We start from the raw sequence: 16,922 nt of genomic DNA, 5'->3' as shown, positions 1-16,922 counted from the left end.
CATGAATGATGCATACGACAGCAAAATAAAATTCCCTTTTTTTTACGAGGTCAAATCTTCAGATTGTTGGTCATTTTTATCTTTCGCATTGTTTCGAATTCGAACTTATATATGGCTCATAAATATTTTCATCTATAAGGATCATAGGATATAGATCTGAATGCCTCTGGCCTGGAAGCTCACGTCTCAAAAATTCTCACTAGTACTCCGGGTATTAATGATAGAAGAGTACGAAATAAAGCTTATGAAGTTGACTTTAATTTAAAACTAAAAGCATGATTCAAGCAGCCATTAAATGTGAAAATTTGAAGGTTTCTTGTCAACCAAACAAAGCCGAGATGTAGATGTAGAAGTTGAACTGCACGTTCCACTCCAAGAAGTCAATCCAATTGCCGTTACCATTTACGAATTGATTCGTCCGTACTTACAAAGTTCGCCATTTGGAGAACCCTTCCTCAATATCAAAGTCAGATCTGATTTTCCAAGTAAAAAAATATCATAGTTTCCTCACCACTTTCAGAGCCGCCATCCCATTAAACTACCTACTCCCTCGTTTTCTTTCGTGTTCTAAAGCATTTGGAGTCTTGTAGATGGAGCTATGCGTCACAAACTTTAGGAGGTGGTTTGATTTTTCAATCAAATGATAGCCTTCATACAATTATTATTTGTGCAATCTCCAATAGCTAACAAAGCAGCTTGGTCATCAAGCATCGCGTAATAGTCGAGCAAAATTTTATATGATTAGGTGAATAGAACCCTCTCTATATGGTCGTTGTCATTCTCCTTTCTTTGATTATTAACCAAAGCTTGGCAGTTGAAGGGAGTGGTTGTAATGCAGAGGATTTGACGCGTTACAAAAACACTTAAAATACGTGTGAAAAATGTGGCATGATTAGATGAAGAGAGCCATCTGATGATATGAAGCTCAGCTCTGACGTCAATCAAAATTGGTGCAGTGAATTTGGCAAATCAAAGGCCACAACTCTAAACCAGCTGGACTTCAATTGTAATCCCATCGTTTAATTGAGCAGAGCGGCTCCAGAGAAATCAGCATTACCGCAATTGGAATGAGAGATAAAGCATCTGACATTTCTCAGAGGAGGTTTTGCAAAAACTTGCGCGATTGATAAATCAAAGCATGTAGGTATGAAGGGTTTGAATGTTTGAAAAAGGAATTAATGAAGGTTCAAAACTTACTAAATTGAGATAGATGGTTTTTCAAATCGGTAGGAATCACCGCGTGATGAGATTTGGTTTTTGCCAAAATAATGGAGTTGGCACAAAAGAGCCAATAGCACATGAACGCGCACTCGTCCGCTGTAACACAGCTGGGAATGCCGTTGGTACTTGGTACGACCCATATGGACACCGTGACTCATTTACTTGTTTCTGTGTACCAACATTGAAATACCAACTATTTTGAGTATTATCTACCATAATATTTAATAAATTTTTTTATCTTAATTTTTTTAATAATTATTTTAAAATTTTATTATTTTTAGAAAACTAATTTAAAAAAATTCTAAAAATATGTCATTTAAAAAAATTTATTTTTTACATATTTTTAGTTATTTTTTATATAAATAATTTTAAATATATATATATTTTAAGATGTTTGATTTTTAAATAATAATAATAATAATAATTTATTTTTATTTTTTTTGAAAAATGATGTTTTTTTTTTTAAATCACTAAATTAAATTAAATTTTATTAAGATTTACAAAAGAAATAAAATTTAAATTAATGTTTTTTTACTTTTTTTTTGTTTTCATAAAGGTCATTTTTAAAAAGATAAAAAATTCACATATTTTTTCTTAATTTTCATATTTTTTTAAGGTGATAGACTTAAATAATAAATTTATACGGATAAAAAGCTTAATTTTTATATCTAAATAGGTCTAAAACATAATTTTCCTCGGAACGCGTAAGTGTTTGTTGTTGGGAGTTGGGATTTTGCTTCCTTTTATTCTTATATTCACACTTGAATTAATCCAAGAACCTCCTCGAAGGAAATTCACCTCTCGGTCGTCATATTCCCACACCCTCCCAACGCTGCCCCATTCTGTTTATAAAAAGCCCCCACCGCCCCCTCTGATATATCACCAACCTCTGAGAACTGAATTTGAGTATCTGATATCCTACCATTTGCTTCATCTTCCAACCACTGTTTGGCTATAAACCATGAAGAAACAAAGCAACCCAACCTTCAGCTTTGGGCTTCTTCTCTTCCTGCTTCTTTTCGTGCATTCAACACGGATCATAGCTCAAGAAGTTGGTACGCAATGCTTCCCTATACATATACATATGCAATTTCCCTTCTTTTCTTTTCTGCCTTTTAAGACGTGTGTTTCTGGGGAGATGGATTATAGGAGTTTAATTAGATGCATGCCTTTCTGTCTTTTTGGGCGCTCGATTTCATGAGTGAATTACATGCAGAGGACGAGAGAGAGTTCGAATATATTGAAGGAAGCGAGAAAGGGCCTAAACATTGGGGGGAGCTGAAGGAAGAATGGGCAGCATGTAACAACGGCGATCTGCAGTCTCCCATAGATTTGTCTAATCAGAGAGTAAAAGTAATCCCAAAGTTAGGCGATCTGAAGAGGAATTACAAGCTCTGCAATGCAACTGTTAAGAATAGAGGCCACGATATCTCGGTAAGGAAATTCACTCCCTATCAATTTTGTTCTACCTTTCAGCACACGTCATAATATTGTTGGGGAGTGGAAAATAATTTTTAAAATACTATTGGAAAATAATTGCACTTTAACTTTGTATGATGTTGGATTCCGGAGAAATCTTAAAATTACGAAAAGTGTCTATAATTTTATTTTATAGAATTATAAAAGATACCTCTTGAATAAATATGTTAATCTAAATTCGATTTTTTTTTATTTGACACATCAAAATTGGGATGATATATATATATATATATATATATATATATATATTTATATTTTTTAATATAAATTGAATTTTTTGTTTAATATGTAATTAATATAAAAATTATGAAAAGTGTGACACCTTCGAAAAGGACAAACATTATCATAAATTTCTTAATAATTTGATAAGTACCCTTTTTGAAGAATTTTTTTGTAATTAATTTTTTCAATATATCCTCTATCTTAGAGATGACGTACCCACCTAAAAATGCCTTCCTTTCGGGAAAAAGATGCCAAAGAAAGTCATGAAACGACTGATTTCAATTTTGACCCCCTTTAATTGTTCTCATTAAAGCCATAGCTTTTATTAATGTTGGGTACAGACGTGGGCCATTCCAGCAGAGCATGGAAGGGCACGTTTGTCTCGTGAAAATGAACCATGATGGTCAAGTCTAGAGTGACAAGTATGCCCTTCACTTAAGAGTAGTGTATATAGTAATATAGTATACACGTACCACCAGATATGACATATGGTGAATCAGTATAAAATAACTTTACACGATGTTTTAATTCAGACAACGATATGAATTAAAATAAAGTTAAAGTAGTGACATATTTTATACCATTTGACCCTCCTCAGATATCCTCCCTCACTGTCTCATTTATGAGCCGTAATTTATGGATAGGGTTACCTATATCTCTATCACCCAAATAGAAATACATATTATATGTGGGTACGTGAATATATTGACAAATACACATGAGTAGGTCTGGGTAAACCTAATCCCGGGATTCCAGAAATGGTGTGATTTTTTGTATATGAGTCATGCGTCGCATCTTCTCGTACGGATCTCTTCTCCAACAGCTGGCATGGCAGTACCCTTAAGAAAGTATAGGTCAGGAAAATATCATTAGGTAAGACTTCTTATCATTCAACATTGAAATAATTGATATGCTCGAAATTATTTTGTTGTGGGTCCAGTCACTTTTCTTTAGTTTGGCATCAACATTATTACGTTGAACATGAGCCAAATCACGAATCTGTCCTACCAAAGTTGGGTTTTAAGGTACATAGTTTAATATATATTACACCAATAAGGTAGAAGAAAGATGCTGATCATAAAAATTTAAGGGAAGGAAGGACACGCTCTTTAACGAGAAAAGTTGTATCTTATTTTGTTAGAAAGACGAGCACTTCTGTATTGATATTGTACAAGGGTTGGCGAACAAAAAATACCGATGTTTAATTGATGGTGTGTGTGATGGGTGCAGCTTCAATGGGTGGGTGATGCTGGATCTATTCGGATAAATGGCACCGAGTATAAGCTCCAACAAGGCCACTGGCACGCACCTTCTGAGCATTCTATTAATGGCAGGAGGTCTGCTTCTCCCTCTTTCCTCTACTTCCATTCCTCTGTTTCACGTACACAACTGGTCCAACGACCTCATCTACTGTGTTTTTTTAATGTTAGGTATGACTTAGAGCTGCACATGGTCCACGTAAGCCCAGACAACAATATAGCCGTTGTTGGACTCATCTACAAGACTGGTCAACCTGATAAGTTTCTTTCAAAGGTAAAGTTGCCCTCAACCGCGGCGGAAAAGCACTATTGTCAAAGCGTTCTAATTGACTACTCGTTAATTTAATTGACAGTTTTTTTCATATTACAAAATTCTAATGAAAATGGAAGAACAATTGCCAAGAAGCACCGGGTTCTTTACAAAATTAAAATTACCTTTTCAATTTTCAGATGATGAGCAACATAACGTCTATGGCTGACAAAATGGAACAGAGAAAGATGGGAGTGATTCATCCCGGAGATATCAAGATGGGTGGCAGGAAATATTACAAATACATGGGCTCACTCACTGTTCCGCCTTGTACCGAAGGTGTTACTTGGATCATCAATAAAAAGGTATCCACTCTTTTCCCGTTACTTCTATATCCTCCCCTGTTCCTCATTCTCCACCCTAAAAAAATTAGTAATTTTGGCTGATAAACTTTAAATGCTCACAGATAAGGACTGTTTCAAGAGAACAGGTGAAGCAGCTGAGATTGGCTGTTCATGACGTGAGTGTCAAACTTTCGTGAGCAACTCTATTGCTAACTGATTTCGCTTTGTAATACTGTGTCTCAACCACAATATATCTAATATTTTGGTAATTGATTTTGTTGCAGTATGCAGAGATGAATGCAAGACCAGTACAACCGCTTAACCTGAGAGAGGTGCAACTTTATGGGCCAAAGTAAGCGTGATTGACAAAGAGGACAGCGAAATATACTGAGAGCAGGGCTGGAAAGTTGTTTTTTCTCTTTGTAAACTCAATAATGTGGTATTGATTGCTCATGTATATAGAGAGGAATGCCAATTTTAGGCTCATCGTTCAAAAATTAATATGGACTCAAATCCCTCAATTGGCCTTAATTTACATTTTGAATTTCCCCTTGTCGATCCACCAAAAACCTTAGAATGATGCAGGCCAATGTTAATGAGTTTTACATTCTAAAAGAGGAAAGAGTGACAAGAGTTTTGGGAATAACTACAAAAGAAAAATAAAAATTGACATTTAATTTAAAGTTTAAATAAAAGGGCACACTTGAGCTGGGACTGCAGCCCATGTTGGGAAAAAGGTTTCCAGGGATTGGCATTTGATGAGTTCACAGGCTTTTGTATGTAATTCAAACTCGCTAGAAATTGTGTTGCCAACTTAAAATTTGTGTAAATGCAGACAAGTTTGGTTGTGAGGATCTGCCTTAGAGCATCACTTAATTTTCTTTTCTGGACCTACAAGGTAATATGAGCCAAAATAATTATCAGCTTATGTAATGGATGTACACAACTCAACAAAACATTCAATATCGACACTTCAAAAAGAGCAGTTATTTCCAGAGGAAACCTAAATCTATATTTTGGACAAACATGAAGCTTCAATTTTGTAGTGAAAAATAGATTTCAATACATTCAATATTTCCCCAGTACACAATATCACATCTTCCCAAAAAAAAGAAAAGAAAATGAGGGCTTGGCGCATCTGGTGATACACATCAGCTTGAAATGGCCACATTTTCCACAACAAGAGAACTTCTAGGGAAACAATTGGCAAAGAATAAAGGAATTAACAACAGTTGTTGCCTTCCATGTTTCAAGTAACTAGGCTGTTCTGCAGAACTAGTTGGATTGACCCCTGAAGGACTAGTGACACAAAAGTTCTGAATCAATGATTATCTCATCATCTCCTCAATCCTCGATGAGCATGAAGCAGGGCCTCCTCGTGTCTGCCTTGTATTGTAGGAGTTGCATTTTAGGCACTTATGAGCCACAATATGGAAATTTACCTCTGATGTTTCCCCACAGTCATTGCAGAGTATCCAAACCTAATAATTTCCAACACCAAACTGTGGTCAATTCAAATGGCATATTTACCTTAGTTATGAGAGGCAATACAAGTACACATTTTTATCATTCCTTTGCTTACCATCTTATTTTCGAACATAGATGGCATGGGAGTCAAAGCAACCTGAATTTGGGTTTGGAAACAAATTGGTAAGAAAAACATTGGATAGCTAGACATAAGGGTATGAGAATATGTTATGTCCTAAAGCAATAAAATCAGGCTATTATATTGGTATACCTCTTGATCGAGCTTTTCCCAAACATGGGACATATCACAATATGACTTTGAGCAGACAGGGCATGAGTACCTGAAAGATCATGGGGTTATTATGTGAACCTACAGCTTGGAGTAGTATCAAAAGAAACAAACATTTATTTACAAATGATAGACTAACAAAACAGGACTGTCCTTAGTTCTCTGTAAAAACTTACTGGAAATGACGTTCCATCTCTTTCAAACATTCCAAATGTATGGTATGTCCGCAATGCAAGACAGTAATGTCTGTGGTAGTATCAAAAAGATACTGCAAAAAGAAATGGTACCATTCAGTTATTATGAAACCCAAACACTCCTTTTCCCATACTTCTCCAAAGACTCTCATTCTTCTTAGGTGGTGTTTGTTTTTTTACTTAATTCTAAATAGAACTTTAATACTTAATAGTGTTAAATATTAGATTGTTTGTTTTTGTAGTATTTTATTTTTATTAAGTATTAAAAAGTAAAGAAAAACCAATATGTTATTTTTTCTATTTAGAAAAAGTTACATATTTTGGTCTTTTATATTTAGTAAAAAATTTATAATAAGTTATGAAAAAGTAAAAAAACAAACAACCTAAATTCTGAAAACAAATTGTTTTCAACAAAAAGCCAAAAAAACAAACACCAATTAGTTTACCTCGAAGCAAACAGGGCAATTGTGGTGCATTGCTCTTTCCACACAATTGTGTGAATCCTTCAAAGCTGTTGAATAGCAACATCCTACAAAAAAGATAATGAAACACCTGAAAATTAAATTACTGACCATGAAAACAATAAAAGGACTTCTCAAGTATTGAATCAAGAAAGCTTAGAAATTAGAATCTCACCACACTTATCACAGTGGAAAAAGTTCTCCTCTCCTCCAGTTCTGCAACAATAAACGCAAACTTAATACAACAAAGTGCACTAAGAAAATCATATAAGCTATACAAAAAAAAAAAGTAAGGAGATGAAGAAATGAAAAAACCACGGAAAAGATTTTAACCTGCAGATTCCACACTTGTTGCAATGGTATATTTGCTTTGAAACCTAAAAGGGAAAAACAGGAATTGATCATGTAAATAAAATCATAACAACCAAAGCTCAGATTTTCAAGAAATTTAGAAAGACGAAGGCTTACATCATCGTCGAAGAACTTGCATTTTGAACAGAAGTACTGTCCCATGCATACCCCACAGTGGATGCAATTCTGCTGAACCTGAAAGGATTAAAGAAAGATCAAAACATGTTCACAGATTATAATTGTTCTTATTAGGCTTCTGAGAATCAAACTTACATCTTGTTCTGTGCCACACAAAGAGCAGATAACCTGAAAGACAAATACCGAAATAGCAATAATATTATGTAGTGTTTAATATGATTTTATAATAATTAAAAAGTATTCAAAATGAAAAAGACAGGAAAAAGAAAAGTATAAAAGGAAAGGAAAGAAAAAGATAACTCAAGATTGCAGAATATGTCCAAATTGCTAGCGCACACAGAAACAAAACGTAGATGCCAAACCTTATCCGCAGAGTCTGCATCTTTTATCCCTTGATAAAACCCATAACTTTTCCCAGACACCAAACATTCAAACAACATTTCCAGACAAAAAGCAAAAGGTAATCTAAGGGAATCCATGTGACCCCAAATCAGCCCCAAAATAAGATTCCTATTTTCCAATTTCATCTCTCATTTCTATTCTCCTTTCGATATCAAAACCCAAACAACACAGAATGAAGAAAAAAAAAAGAGATTGAAAAATACCGACCCTTTTTATTTCATGGCGAGGAACGTCGTGCCGAGTGAGAGGATCAACTTCTAATGCATTCTGTTATTTAAAAGAAAAAAAAAAATCATTCAAGAATCAGAAGATTCAGAACCTTTTATTTTCAATTTAAATAAGCAGAAATTAAATTTATGATCCAATCAAACAAAGGCAAGACCTTTGCTTCGTTATGGCAATGCCTGCAATCGAATATCTCATCGCAACAAGGAGCTCTGATCTTGCATCTCCTTCTGTAATGCGAACACCTGAAAATAATAATAATAATAATAATAACAAAACAATTTTGAGAAAGCAAAATTAGAAATGATTTTGCAAGACAAAAAAAATAAACGAGATTGAAAAATACCCAAAACGCCCAGATCCCATCTCCATTAAAGACTCATCTTCCTCATGCCTATGAGTCGACATCTGGCCCTCCAAACCGCTCTCCATACTTAATCTTCCTCTGTATCTTCAAAATTTACCTGAAACTCACAATCAAAATTGATGTAACATACGCTGCAAAACCAAATTCAATTAAGCTAAAGGTAATATGATAAGGAAAAAGAAAAAAGAAAAAAAAAAAAAAAAAGGAAAGAGAAAAGAAAGAAATCACACCCCGGGAAGAGGGTAAAATGGGATATTCAAAGAGAGGTGGGGAGGTCGAAATGCAGCAATTCGCTTTATATATATATACATATGGCCATATGGGGAATTGAAGGACAATCCCAAATGTCAAGTCACCCATTGCGGGGAGGAAACTAGATTCATAATTTTATTGAATTACCCACATTAACCCTCACCGTTTGCTCTTTTTTCATTCAACACCTCACCGTGCAATCAGCCACCGTCTCTAATTTTAGGCTTGGCAATATTGATGTTTACCACACCGCCACTTCATTCATTTCCTTCACCCGTCAGCTTATAGCTTTTATTATACTTTATCATTACTTTCGCCCTTTTCAGACATGGCGTCGACACAGCCAAATGACTTGGCGTAAAAATTGATAAATAAAATAAAATAAAACAGGAGTAGAAGTAAATAAATTAATTTTGTGATGTGAAGAGAAAAATAAAAGAAGCATATAGAAACGTGGGAGGTAATTTACCTAGAAGAATTGAGGAACTGTGAACAGGGTGTTTCAGCCTTTTGATTTCTGGTTTTGGAATGTGTGTTCCTGAGTTTGAACAGTGAAGGTCCTGCCTCTGCCTGTTGCCGGCCTTTATAAAATCATATACGATTCCGCGTCCGTGTTGGGCGGCTGGAGTATTGCTTTCAAAACATTGTCAAATTACGGTTTGGCACTTTGTATTCAAAGGTTTGTTTGGGACGTTTTGTACTTTTACGACATTTTCTGGGGGTAATTTGTGGTGAAAATTTGTTTTGTGTGAGTTGGGAACAGAGCACCAAGTTGGACTAATGGATAGGGTTCCACCTTGTCCACTCTGAGCCAGGCTGCTAGCTAAGATCACGCCAAGTTTTGAATTGGTTAGGACTCCTACAGACAGTGACTGGAGTTATCACGTGAATGATGTGGCGTGTTACGTTTTGAAGGTTAGCTACTTTTGACCTATCAAACCCATGTGCCAGGGAACGGTGGGCGGGATTCCAATTTTACGTGTTAATCATATTGTTGCCGTCAAATTCTGGACTTTCGGTCTCTAGTTTCCACCGACTGCCGACTGCACACACTTAACATATTCTTCCCCTCAGGCTTTTTTTTTTTTTTTTTGGCCTTTTTGATCTTTGGGTCTCCTGAGAAAATGGTCGAATGAATTGATATGCATGACATACTATACTCTTAACAAAGTGCTTTATATATTATTAGCCAGCATAATCTAACTATGGCTGACAAAAGCCAGCTCTGTTACTAGAATTGAAAGCTTGGGGCCCAAATTGGATGGTCCTTGGACTCGTGGCCCATTTAAATTCATTAAACCTGAACTTCAAGGAGCAGGCTTGTGGTTGTGCCCACAGACCTAGGCCCATGATGTCTTTTCCTATTGGACACCAATCCACCAAAACCCCTTTTAAACTTCATCCATTCAACTCACCATTTTTCACACTCTTTTACCCAAAAGTCTGGATCTCCAGTTTAGTAGCTTGGATTCTGCAAAATATTTTGTGACTACAGTATTTACTAGTTGTCTAATTGATCCAACTTAAATAATTTTTTTTTAAAAAAAAAAAAATTGCTACGAGAATAAGCAACAAAAAAATTAAGAACAAAGATTTTCGTGGAAAAATCTAGATGCAAAAAACTATAGATAGAAGAGAAGAAAAAATCCATTAGGTCAAAAATTGATATAAAATAAGAGAGAATTAAGTGACTACTATATATATGAGTCCATACCCGCTATAAACCCCCAAAAAATCTAATAATTTTTCTTTAACATATATGTCATACATCAAATTTTCAGGTCATATCAAATAGAATTCAGTTACCAAACTCTAACAAAAATCATAAAAAATATATCTTGATGATGTATCGAGCCTACGATGATAATAATATAATTTGCGTACAACTTATCAAAGAAAAGAAAGACCTAAAAAATATATATATATATACAGTTGATGCAGGTCAATGGTCAATAGGCTATAACAATATGGTCAGCCCCACGTGGCAGGGATAAAAAGTCACTTTCCAAACGAAGCAATCCTATCCGAAGCCCCCGTAATTAATGACATTCATTGAAACCGTCTACACATTGGAAGTGGTCGGACCCAACCTCCACTTTTGGTGATCCTCATTAGATGCGCAGATGGGGACGCTCTCTCCTTTCTACTGCTTTTATTTCCCTGTTTGCATCAATGCATCAAGGAATCATCCCTCTTTCTCCCTCATTCCAAAAGAGCCTGTTGAGGTAAAACTCTGATTGCTAAGGCTCCAAAACAGCGTTGATTCATCTTCCAAGTAGTTAACAGAAATATTTGGATCCATGGTAAAGACAAGCACTTGTTGGAGGGCATAATTATGCATTCCTCAAAATTTCAAAAAAAGTTGTTGCTTTTTTCTTTTTTCCTTGCTTTCCAAACGGCTAGGACATAACATATGCCCCAATATAAACAGAAATGATGCATATATATAAAGTAGTGATAATAGTAGCATGGAGCGTAGTGTCTGGACCAGTCATCAACCTATCCAAAGTGGAGAGGATTAATGAAAAGGAGGGACAAGGAGTGAAACGCTTCAGCTTTCCCTGACAACTGATGGACGCAAAAACAAGTTCATTTTTTTGAAAAATAAAAAAAAGGGAAAAGAAAGGACAAAGGAAAGAGCCCGGTCCTGGAAAGTATGGTGCCATGGGTTCTGAACCTAACACTGATAAAGCTTCACATGTCTGGCCTGCTTCTCCATATTCATGATTGATAGGAATCTCTACATGTTATATATTACCCATGCACAGGGTTAGTTCCCTCATGTGCCTTTGTAGTTTGTAATATATATAAACCAAGAAAAGACGACCAAAAAGCCAATTTACCAAAAAAGGAGAAAGAAAACAAGTAAATGGTACACAATGCTTAGATTCTTTTTGGAGATTAACGAAAGTTGGTTTAGTGTTAAATCAGTAATAATGTCACTCATTGCTCCATGATCACAGCTGTATGGCAAGAAATCAAGCACCCAGCTGGTTTTTTTTTTTTCTTTCTTTTGGCCTTCTGAGTGATAATAGGCATGCTCATCACGGGGTTCATAGTGACTGACGCCATAAATTTACTCCATTATTTTGCACACCCAACCTCATAACAGCAACCCCACGTCCGGGTCACCGCGTCCAATGAACTATGAGTGGGTCAACTCTAAAGACCAATTACTGGTTACCAGATTAGAAGGTTTTAAGAAAGAAGATCGAAAATTGAAAATGCAAGGAACTGAAACATGGAAAAACTAAATAGGAGCCGATCGAATAAGACAACCACACCTAGCGTTGCTGGGCAACAACGATGATGATGATGGAAAGATCAGCGATCACGAAATAAACACATGAACAAGCCTGTAAAGAAATAAATACATCAAACAAAAGCCTCGGAACTGTTCATGGATTGATGAGCTCAGTAGTCTGTGGAGGGGAGCTGCTCGTGAGTGTGGCTGATGAAGAAGACCTCGTACACAAGTCCAGCAAGCCCTCCTCCGATCAGAGGCCCGGCCCAGTAGACCCAGTGGTTGGTCCAGGTCCAGCTCACCAAGGCAGGCCCAAATGATACTGCTGGGTTCATTGAGGCACCGTCGAAGGCCCCACCTGCCAGAATGTTAGCACCCACGATAAAACCGATGGCAATCGGTGCAATAATTCCCAAATTGCCCTTCTTTGGATCAATGGCTGTGGCGTAGACTGTGTACACCAGCCCGAAGGTCATCACGATCTCGAAAACAAACGCGTTCCACACTGTCACTCCTGAAGACAGAGAGAAGGCGCTGGTGGTCTGCGAAACAGTGGAACCCAACCCAATAAATCTTTGTTAACAACTCTCAACTGTCAAAGTAACGGAAATAACGAACCTCTTAGAGGAATGCTAAGCTTACCATGCCGTTGGTGGAAAACTTAAGTAGCAAGCAAGCTACGGTGGACCCAAGAAGCTGAGCAATCCAGTATAGGATGCCCCGGAGGAGGGTGATGTTACCGCCGACGAAGGCACCGAAGGTGACTGCGGGGTTGACGTGCCCACCGGAGATGTTGGCTCCTACAGAGACGGCAACAAAGAGAGCGAATGCGTGAGCCAGAGAGGCGGCAACGAGGCCAGCGGGAGTGGTGGAACCGTTGTCAGTGAGTTTGTTAAAGGCCATGCCGGAACCTTCGCCGGCGAACACGAAAATCAAGGTACATATAAACTCAGCAAACGCCGCTTTAAGAGCGTCGGGTCGAGTCGCCTCCTCGGGCCTTCCAAAGGCGATGTTGCGGATCGGCATGGTCGTTTGATCAAAGATCAAATCAACGGCGGAGAACTAGAATCCCTGCTGCTAAGGGCTACTACCGTGTATCCACAACTGGTCTCCACTCCTCACTCCGGCTCTCACTTATATCGGAAGTCTCATGAGCCTAACAACTGGTTATAGCCGGTTTCCCTGTAAACAAAAACAATAAAATAAATATTTATTTGAACAATGATTGGTGGACGGTTTGCAAAATATTTAATATTGAATTTTATTTCAATTAAAAGTTTTCATAATTAGCCCACGAATAGGCCATCACTGTTCACACAACAAAGCAAGTTCACCACTAAACGGCCATGTGATTTACACGTGTGCCGGATATAGAAGAGACACGTAACGTGATTGAGGAGTGGGCTTCGTCATCTTGGGTCAGTCTCTGGAAAGATCCATCTATTAAAATGATGATCATGTGGTTACTGTTGACACGTGGGTTACAGTATACAATCGATGGCAATGATGTGTTGGCCGCGGCCAGCACTCTCTACATCGCCAATACGCACGAACCTGAAATGAAAAGAATTTTTTTTTTCCCTATCCACGTTTTATGCGATAAAGGGGAATCTTGGATTAGAACACATAAACAGCTCATGTTATCAATTGAATGTAATTATTGATTGGGTCATTTGACATTAAGGCAAACACTATCAGAATATATGTCACACTAATTAATTTGGAAACAATAGTGGTTGTAGTGCAATGAGTGTGAACATAGCCTTTGTACTTTTCTACCACTTCTTCTCCATTTTACTGAAAGTGACCGATTTTGTTTTGTGTTCATTACTGAAGGGATATGCACCCACTGCCCCACATATGTCTTTCTAGTTTCAAAATTCCTATGTAACACTGAAAATCCTAATATTTGGAGTTGATAAGTAGTTGAAGGATGAGCATCATGAGAAAGAGCTGCGAAGAGGGCCCATTTTCATAAAATAATGTATCCTAGCAAGCATCGGATTAGAATATTATTAGGGATGTACAATTGTTTGTGGGTTTTAGAGAACAACCCGGGGGGCCATCGTGCTGCTGTAGCTTCTTATACTAAAATAATGTGTGGCGTCCAAGGATTGTGTTCCCAGTCATATCCTCTGCAGTAATCACTCGTAATATTCAAATTATATTACTATTTGTACGGTTGTTTTTGGTTAAGATGCTGATGTAAACATTGTAAAGAGTCCCCAAGGGGAAGACGTTGTCCAAAATAATAGTAAAATAGTAAGAGTTTTGTCTGACATTCACTAAGGTTCATCATGCCCCTACCACAAATTCTTGCCATTCAATCACTCCCATTTTGTCCCTATATGTTAGGCAAAAGCTAAGACGCAGTTTTGAATCATTATCATGATGTGGTGCCTTTTTCAAAAAGGGAAAAAAATAAAGAAAGAAAGAAAATTCAACCTTTTGAGTAATAGCAACTCCAATTAGTCGATTGTTTTTGGGCGTACTAGTGATTCTATAGCGAAGCCATAAACAGAAGAAGTGTTTGACAAGTTTTTCAATTCAGAGTAAACCTGAAGCTTGAAAGGAGAGATTGATGGAGATATATATATGGCCTAATTAACAAGAAAACCAACAAAAAAGAATAGAGACATGTGAGGCAATTGATTTAGAAAAAGAGGGAAGCATTGATGATGGGTGTGTGAGGAAAATAGCGTAATTGTAGGATGGAGAGATGGGGCTTGCAGAGTGGCAAGAATCTCGTGCATGGAGAAGGTGGGGGCAATAGGAAAGCAAAGACCAGGCTGGCTCTCTGATTGGTCAGACACAATCAGTAATTCACAGCTGGAACCAATCCACTTTGAGTAGTGGTGAGGGACCATCCCCGTCACAAGCTCACCACCTTCACTTTTTGACCCATCATTCTCATTTTCATTTATATCAAGTATCAACCCAATTCTCTACTCGATCTACGGATTAGGATCCTTTCAACTCTCTAAGTGTATGAGTTACTCAAGTCTCTTTTTGGATGAGCACCACTTGGACACATGCCTTAAAAAAGAACTGATGTTACAATATGGATAGAGATTACCATTAATTATGATTTATTTGGTGATGATAATTCGAAGTATAAGGTAGAAACGTTTTGAATTTTATAGAACCTTAGAGAAATGTGACTGAATTTATTGGAAGAAGGATTCAATTTGATCATGATGATATTGTCGTATTTCTAGAGTGTTTTGGAAAAACAAGAGGGATCGGCTTACACCGCTCACATGACTGAATCTCAGTCTATCAATCTTGGGTATCTCCCATATAATATCTAGCATTGTATGGAGAAAAGCCAAGGTTTCTTCATGTGCATCAGTACGAAAGAAGGTAAAAAAATTTCAAATCATCAGAGGCAATAGAACCAAAGCTAGTTTGTACCAACGCCTAGTTCCATCAATACATCAAGAGATGCAACCCAATCTTTTTCAAAGCTGAGTTTTCCACATGAGACAGAAATGTGGGACAGCACCACGATATCCTTCCTATGTTCATAAGTAAACACAGCTTAATTAAAGCGTGGCATCTACAATTTGGTAAGCAAAAAAAAAATAAAAAACCTATATACCACAACAGGAGCCTTAAATATGATCTTGGCTGGGGATATTTTAAGCTTTCAACCAAGTATGCGAGCGATGTTCACCAGTTAACAAGGAGGAATCGCACAAGATATCCATACAAAAATGATTGCATTCTGATAAGGTTTGATTTTAAATTTTTAAGCTTTACAAAGTATGAAGGAGGTCTTTTCTAACTTCAATAATTGAATTTTTGAACTGTTTTGTTTCCAAATTTTAGTGCAGGGGGGGAAGTTTTCACTCTAGGTAAATATGAATTTCACTGTATGAAGTTTGAATTTGGCACTTACAGTCTCTCGGGAATGATTAATCTTATGAGCTGGAAGAGTTCAATTAGTTAAGCTTCCAGTCATGTATACGGTCAGTCTGGCATGAACTAATTACTATGTTGCTTAAAAGAGCAGAAACGACAGTGAGTACATTACGTATATGGTTTGATGTTGTGCATAATGACAGTTAAAAACCAGAACACAAGGCTTCAATCTAAAAATTAGGATGACCAGATCCATTTCATATCTTATTACACAAGATTGTCCAAACTGCTTTTGTGAATTGACCCACGGGTCCTCTACAAATATAATCTAAATTCATGGCTAAGTTGGCAGCATGGAGCCCATCTAGGTGACATGTGATGCGTTTGGGACTAGTCAACACGTTGGAAAAGGCCTCTAGAGAGACCACATTTTTAGGAACAGATTTGAAAATTTTTCTAAACCAAATGAATTATACCCATTGGCTATAACTGTGTCAACCTCCAGTTGTGAACTTGGAACCCATCCATGTGCACTACTTTGTGGCGCACAACATTATGGCACTTGTCCATCTCAAGACACTCCCAACTTCGCTCTTATCTGTAACAAACCTGTATTTGATTATGGTTAGCAATTTAACAATAGAAACTCTCAGACCAATGTTATATGGAGGAAGGAAACAAAGGCTTGCTTTCCATTTTATTTGGTATTCTCACTCTTAAAAACACTTGACAGGATCAACCATTCATTATACCTATGAATATAACTCTTAAAGGATTATACCATTCATTAATGTTATGAACCTTCTGGAGGAATCAGGATTTACTAGTACAGGCCCACCTCCACTGCTTGGGCTTCTCTCCAAACAATTCAAATCCAGCCTTAACAGTTTGGG

At 37.0% G+C, this 16,922-nt stretch overlaps 3 protein-coding genes across 8 annotated transcripts; 1 reads left to right on the top strand and 2 right to left on the bottom strand.

The window, feature by feature from the left end:
• The first annotated feature begins 1,898 nt into the window (after positions 1–1,898).
• Positions 1,899–5,306, top strand: LOC100264066 (alpha carbonic anhydrase 7). The gene is made up of 7 exons (XM_002268197.4): positions 1,899–2,276; positions 2,438–2,655; positions 4,153–4,259; positions 4,353–4,455; positions 4,632–4,796; positions 4,898–4,951; positions 5,060–5,306. Exons 1-7 carry the CDS (start codon positions 2,183–2,185, stop codon positions 5,129–5,131), a joined length of 813 nt encoding a protein of 270 aa, XP_002268233.1. The 5' UTR covers positions 1,899–2,182; the 3' UTR covers positions 5,132–5,306.
• A 507-nt stretch (positions 5,307–5,813) lies between these two features.
• On the bottom strand, positions 5,814–9,729 carry LOC100241783 (E3 ubiquitin-protein ligase RZFP34). 4 transcript variants are annotated; one of them, XM_010655690.3, is made up of 13 exons: positions 9,391–9,729; positions 8,649–8,766; positions 8,460–8,547; positions 8,285–8,344; positions 7,811–7,843; positions 7,655–7,732; positions 7,520–7,563; positions 7,362–7,402; positions 7,172–7,254; positions 6,708–6,799; positions 6,514–6,583; positions 6,358–6,399; positions 5,814–6,256 (listed from the first exon to the last, which is right to left on the bottom strand). In XM_010655690.3, exons 2-13 carry the CDS (start codon positions 8,732–8,734, stop codon positions 6,104–6,106), a joined length of 870 nt encoding a protein of 289 aa, XP_010653992.1. In that variant the 5' UTR covers positions 8,735–8,766; positions 9,391–9,729; the 3' UTR covers positions 5,814–6,103. The 4 variants fall into 4 exon arrangements, with proteins under 4 accessions (XP_010653992.1, XP_010653993.1, XP_059595199.1 ...); XM_010655691.3 differs by lacking the exon at positions 9,391–9,729 and adding an exon at positions 9,085–9,205; XM_059739216.1 differs by lacking the exon at positions 9,391–9,729 and adding an exon at positions 9,115–9,200.
• Positions 9,730–12,154: 2,425 nt separating this feature from the next.
• Positions 12,155–13,716, bottom strand: TIP1;2 (aquaporin-like). 3 transcript variants are annotated; one of them, XM_059738817.1, is made up of 3 exons: positions 13,554–13,716; positions 12,808–13,347; positions 12,157–12,707 (listed from the first exon to the last, which is right to left on the bottom strand). In XM_059738817.1, exons 2-3 carry the CDS (start codon positions 13,189–13,191, stop codon positions 12,336–12,338), a joined length of 756 nt encoding a protein of 251 aa, XP_059594800.1. In that variant the 5' UTR covers positions 13,192–13,347; positions 13,554–13,716; the 3' UTR covers positions 12,157–12,335.
• Between the last annotated feature and the right edge of the window lie 3,206 nt (positions 13,717–16,922).

This window comes from Vitis vinifera, chromosome 8, assembly GCF_030704535.1.
Source record: "Vitis vinifera cultivar Pinot Noir 40024 chromosome 8, ASM3070453v1".
NCBI lineage: Eukaryota > Viridiplantae > Streptophyta > Magnoliopsida > Vitales > Vitaceae > Vitis > Vitis vinifera.
Note: the sequence above shows the minus strand (reverse complement) of the source record. Positions and strands in the feature narration are given on the sequence as shown.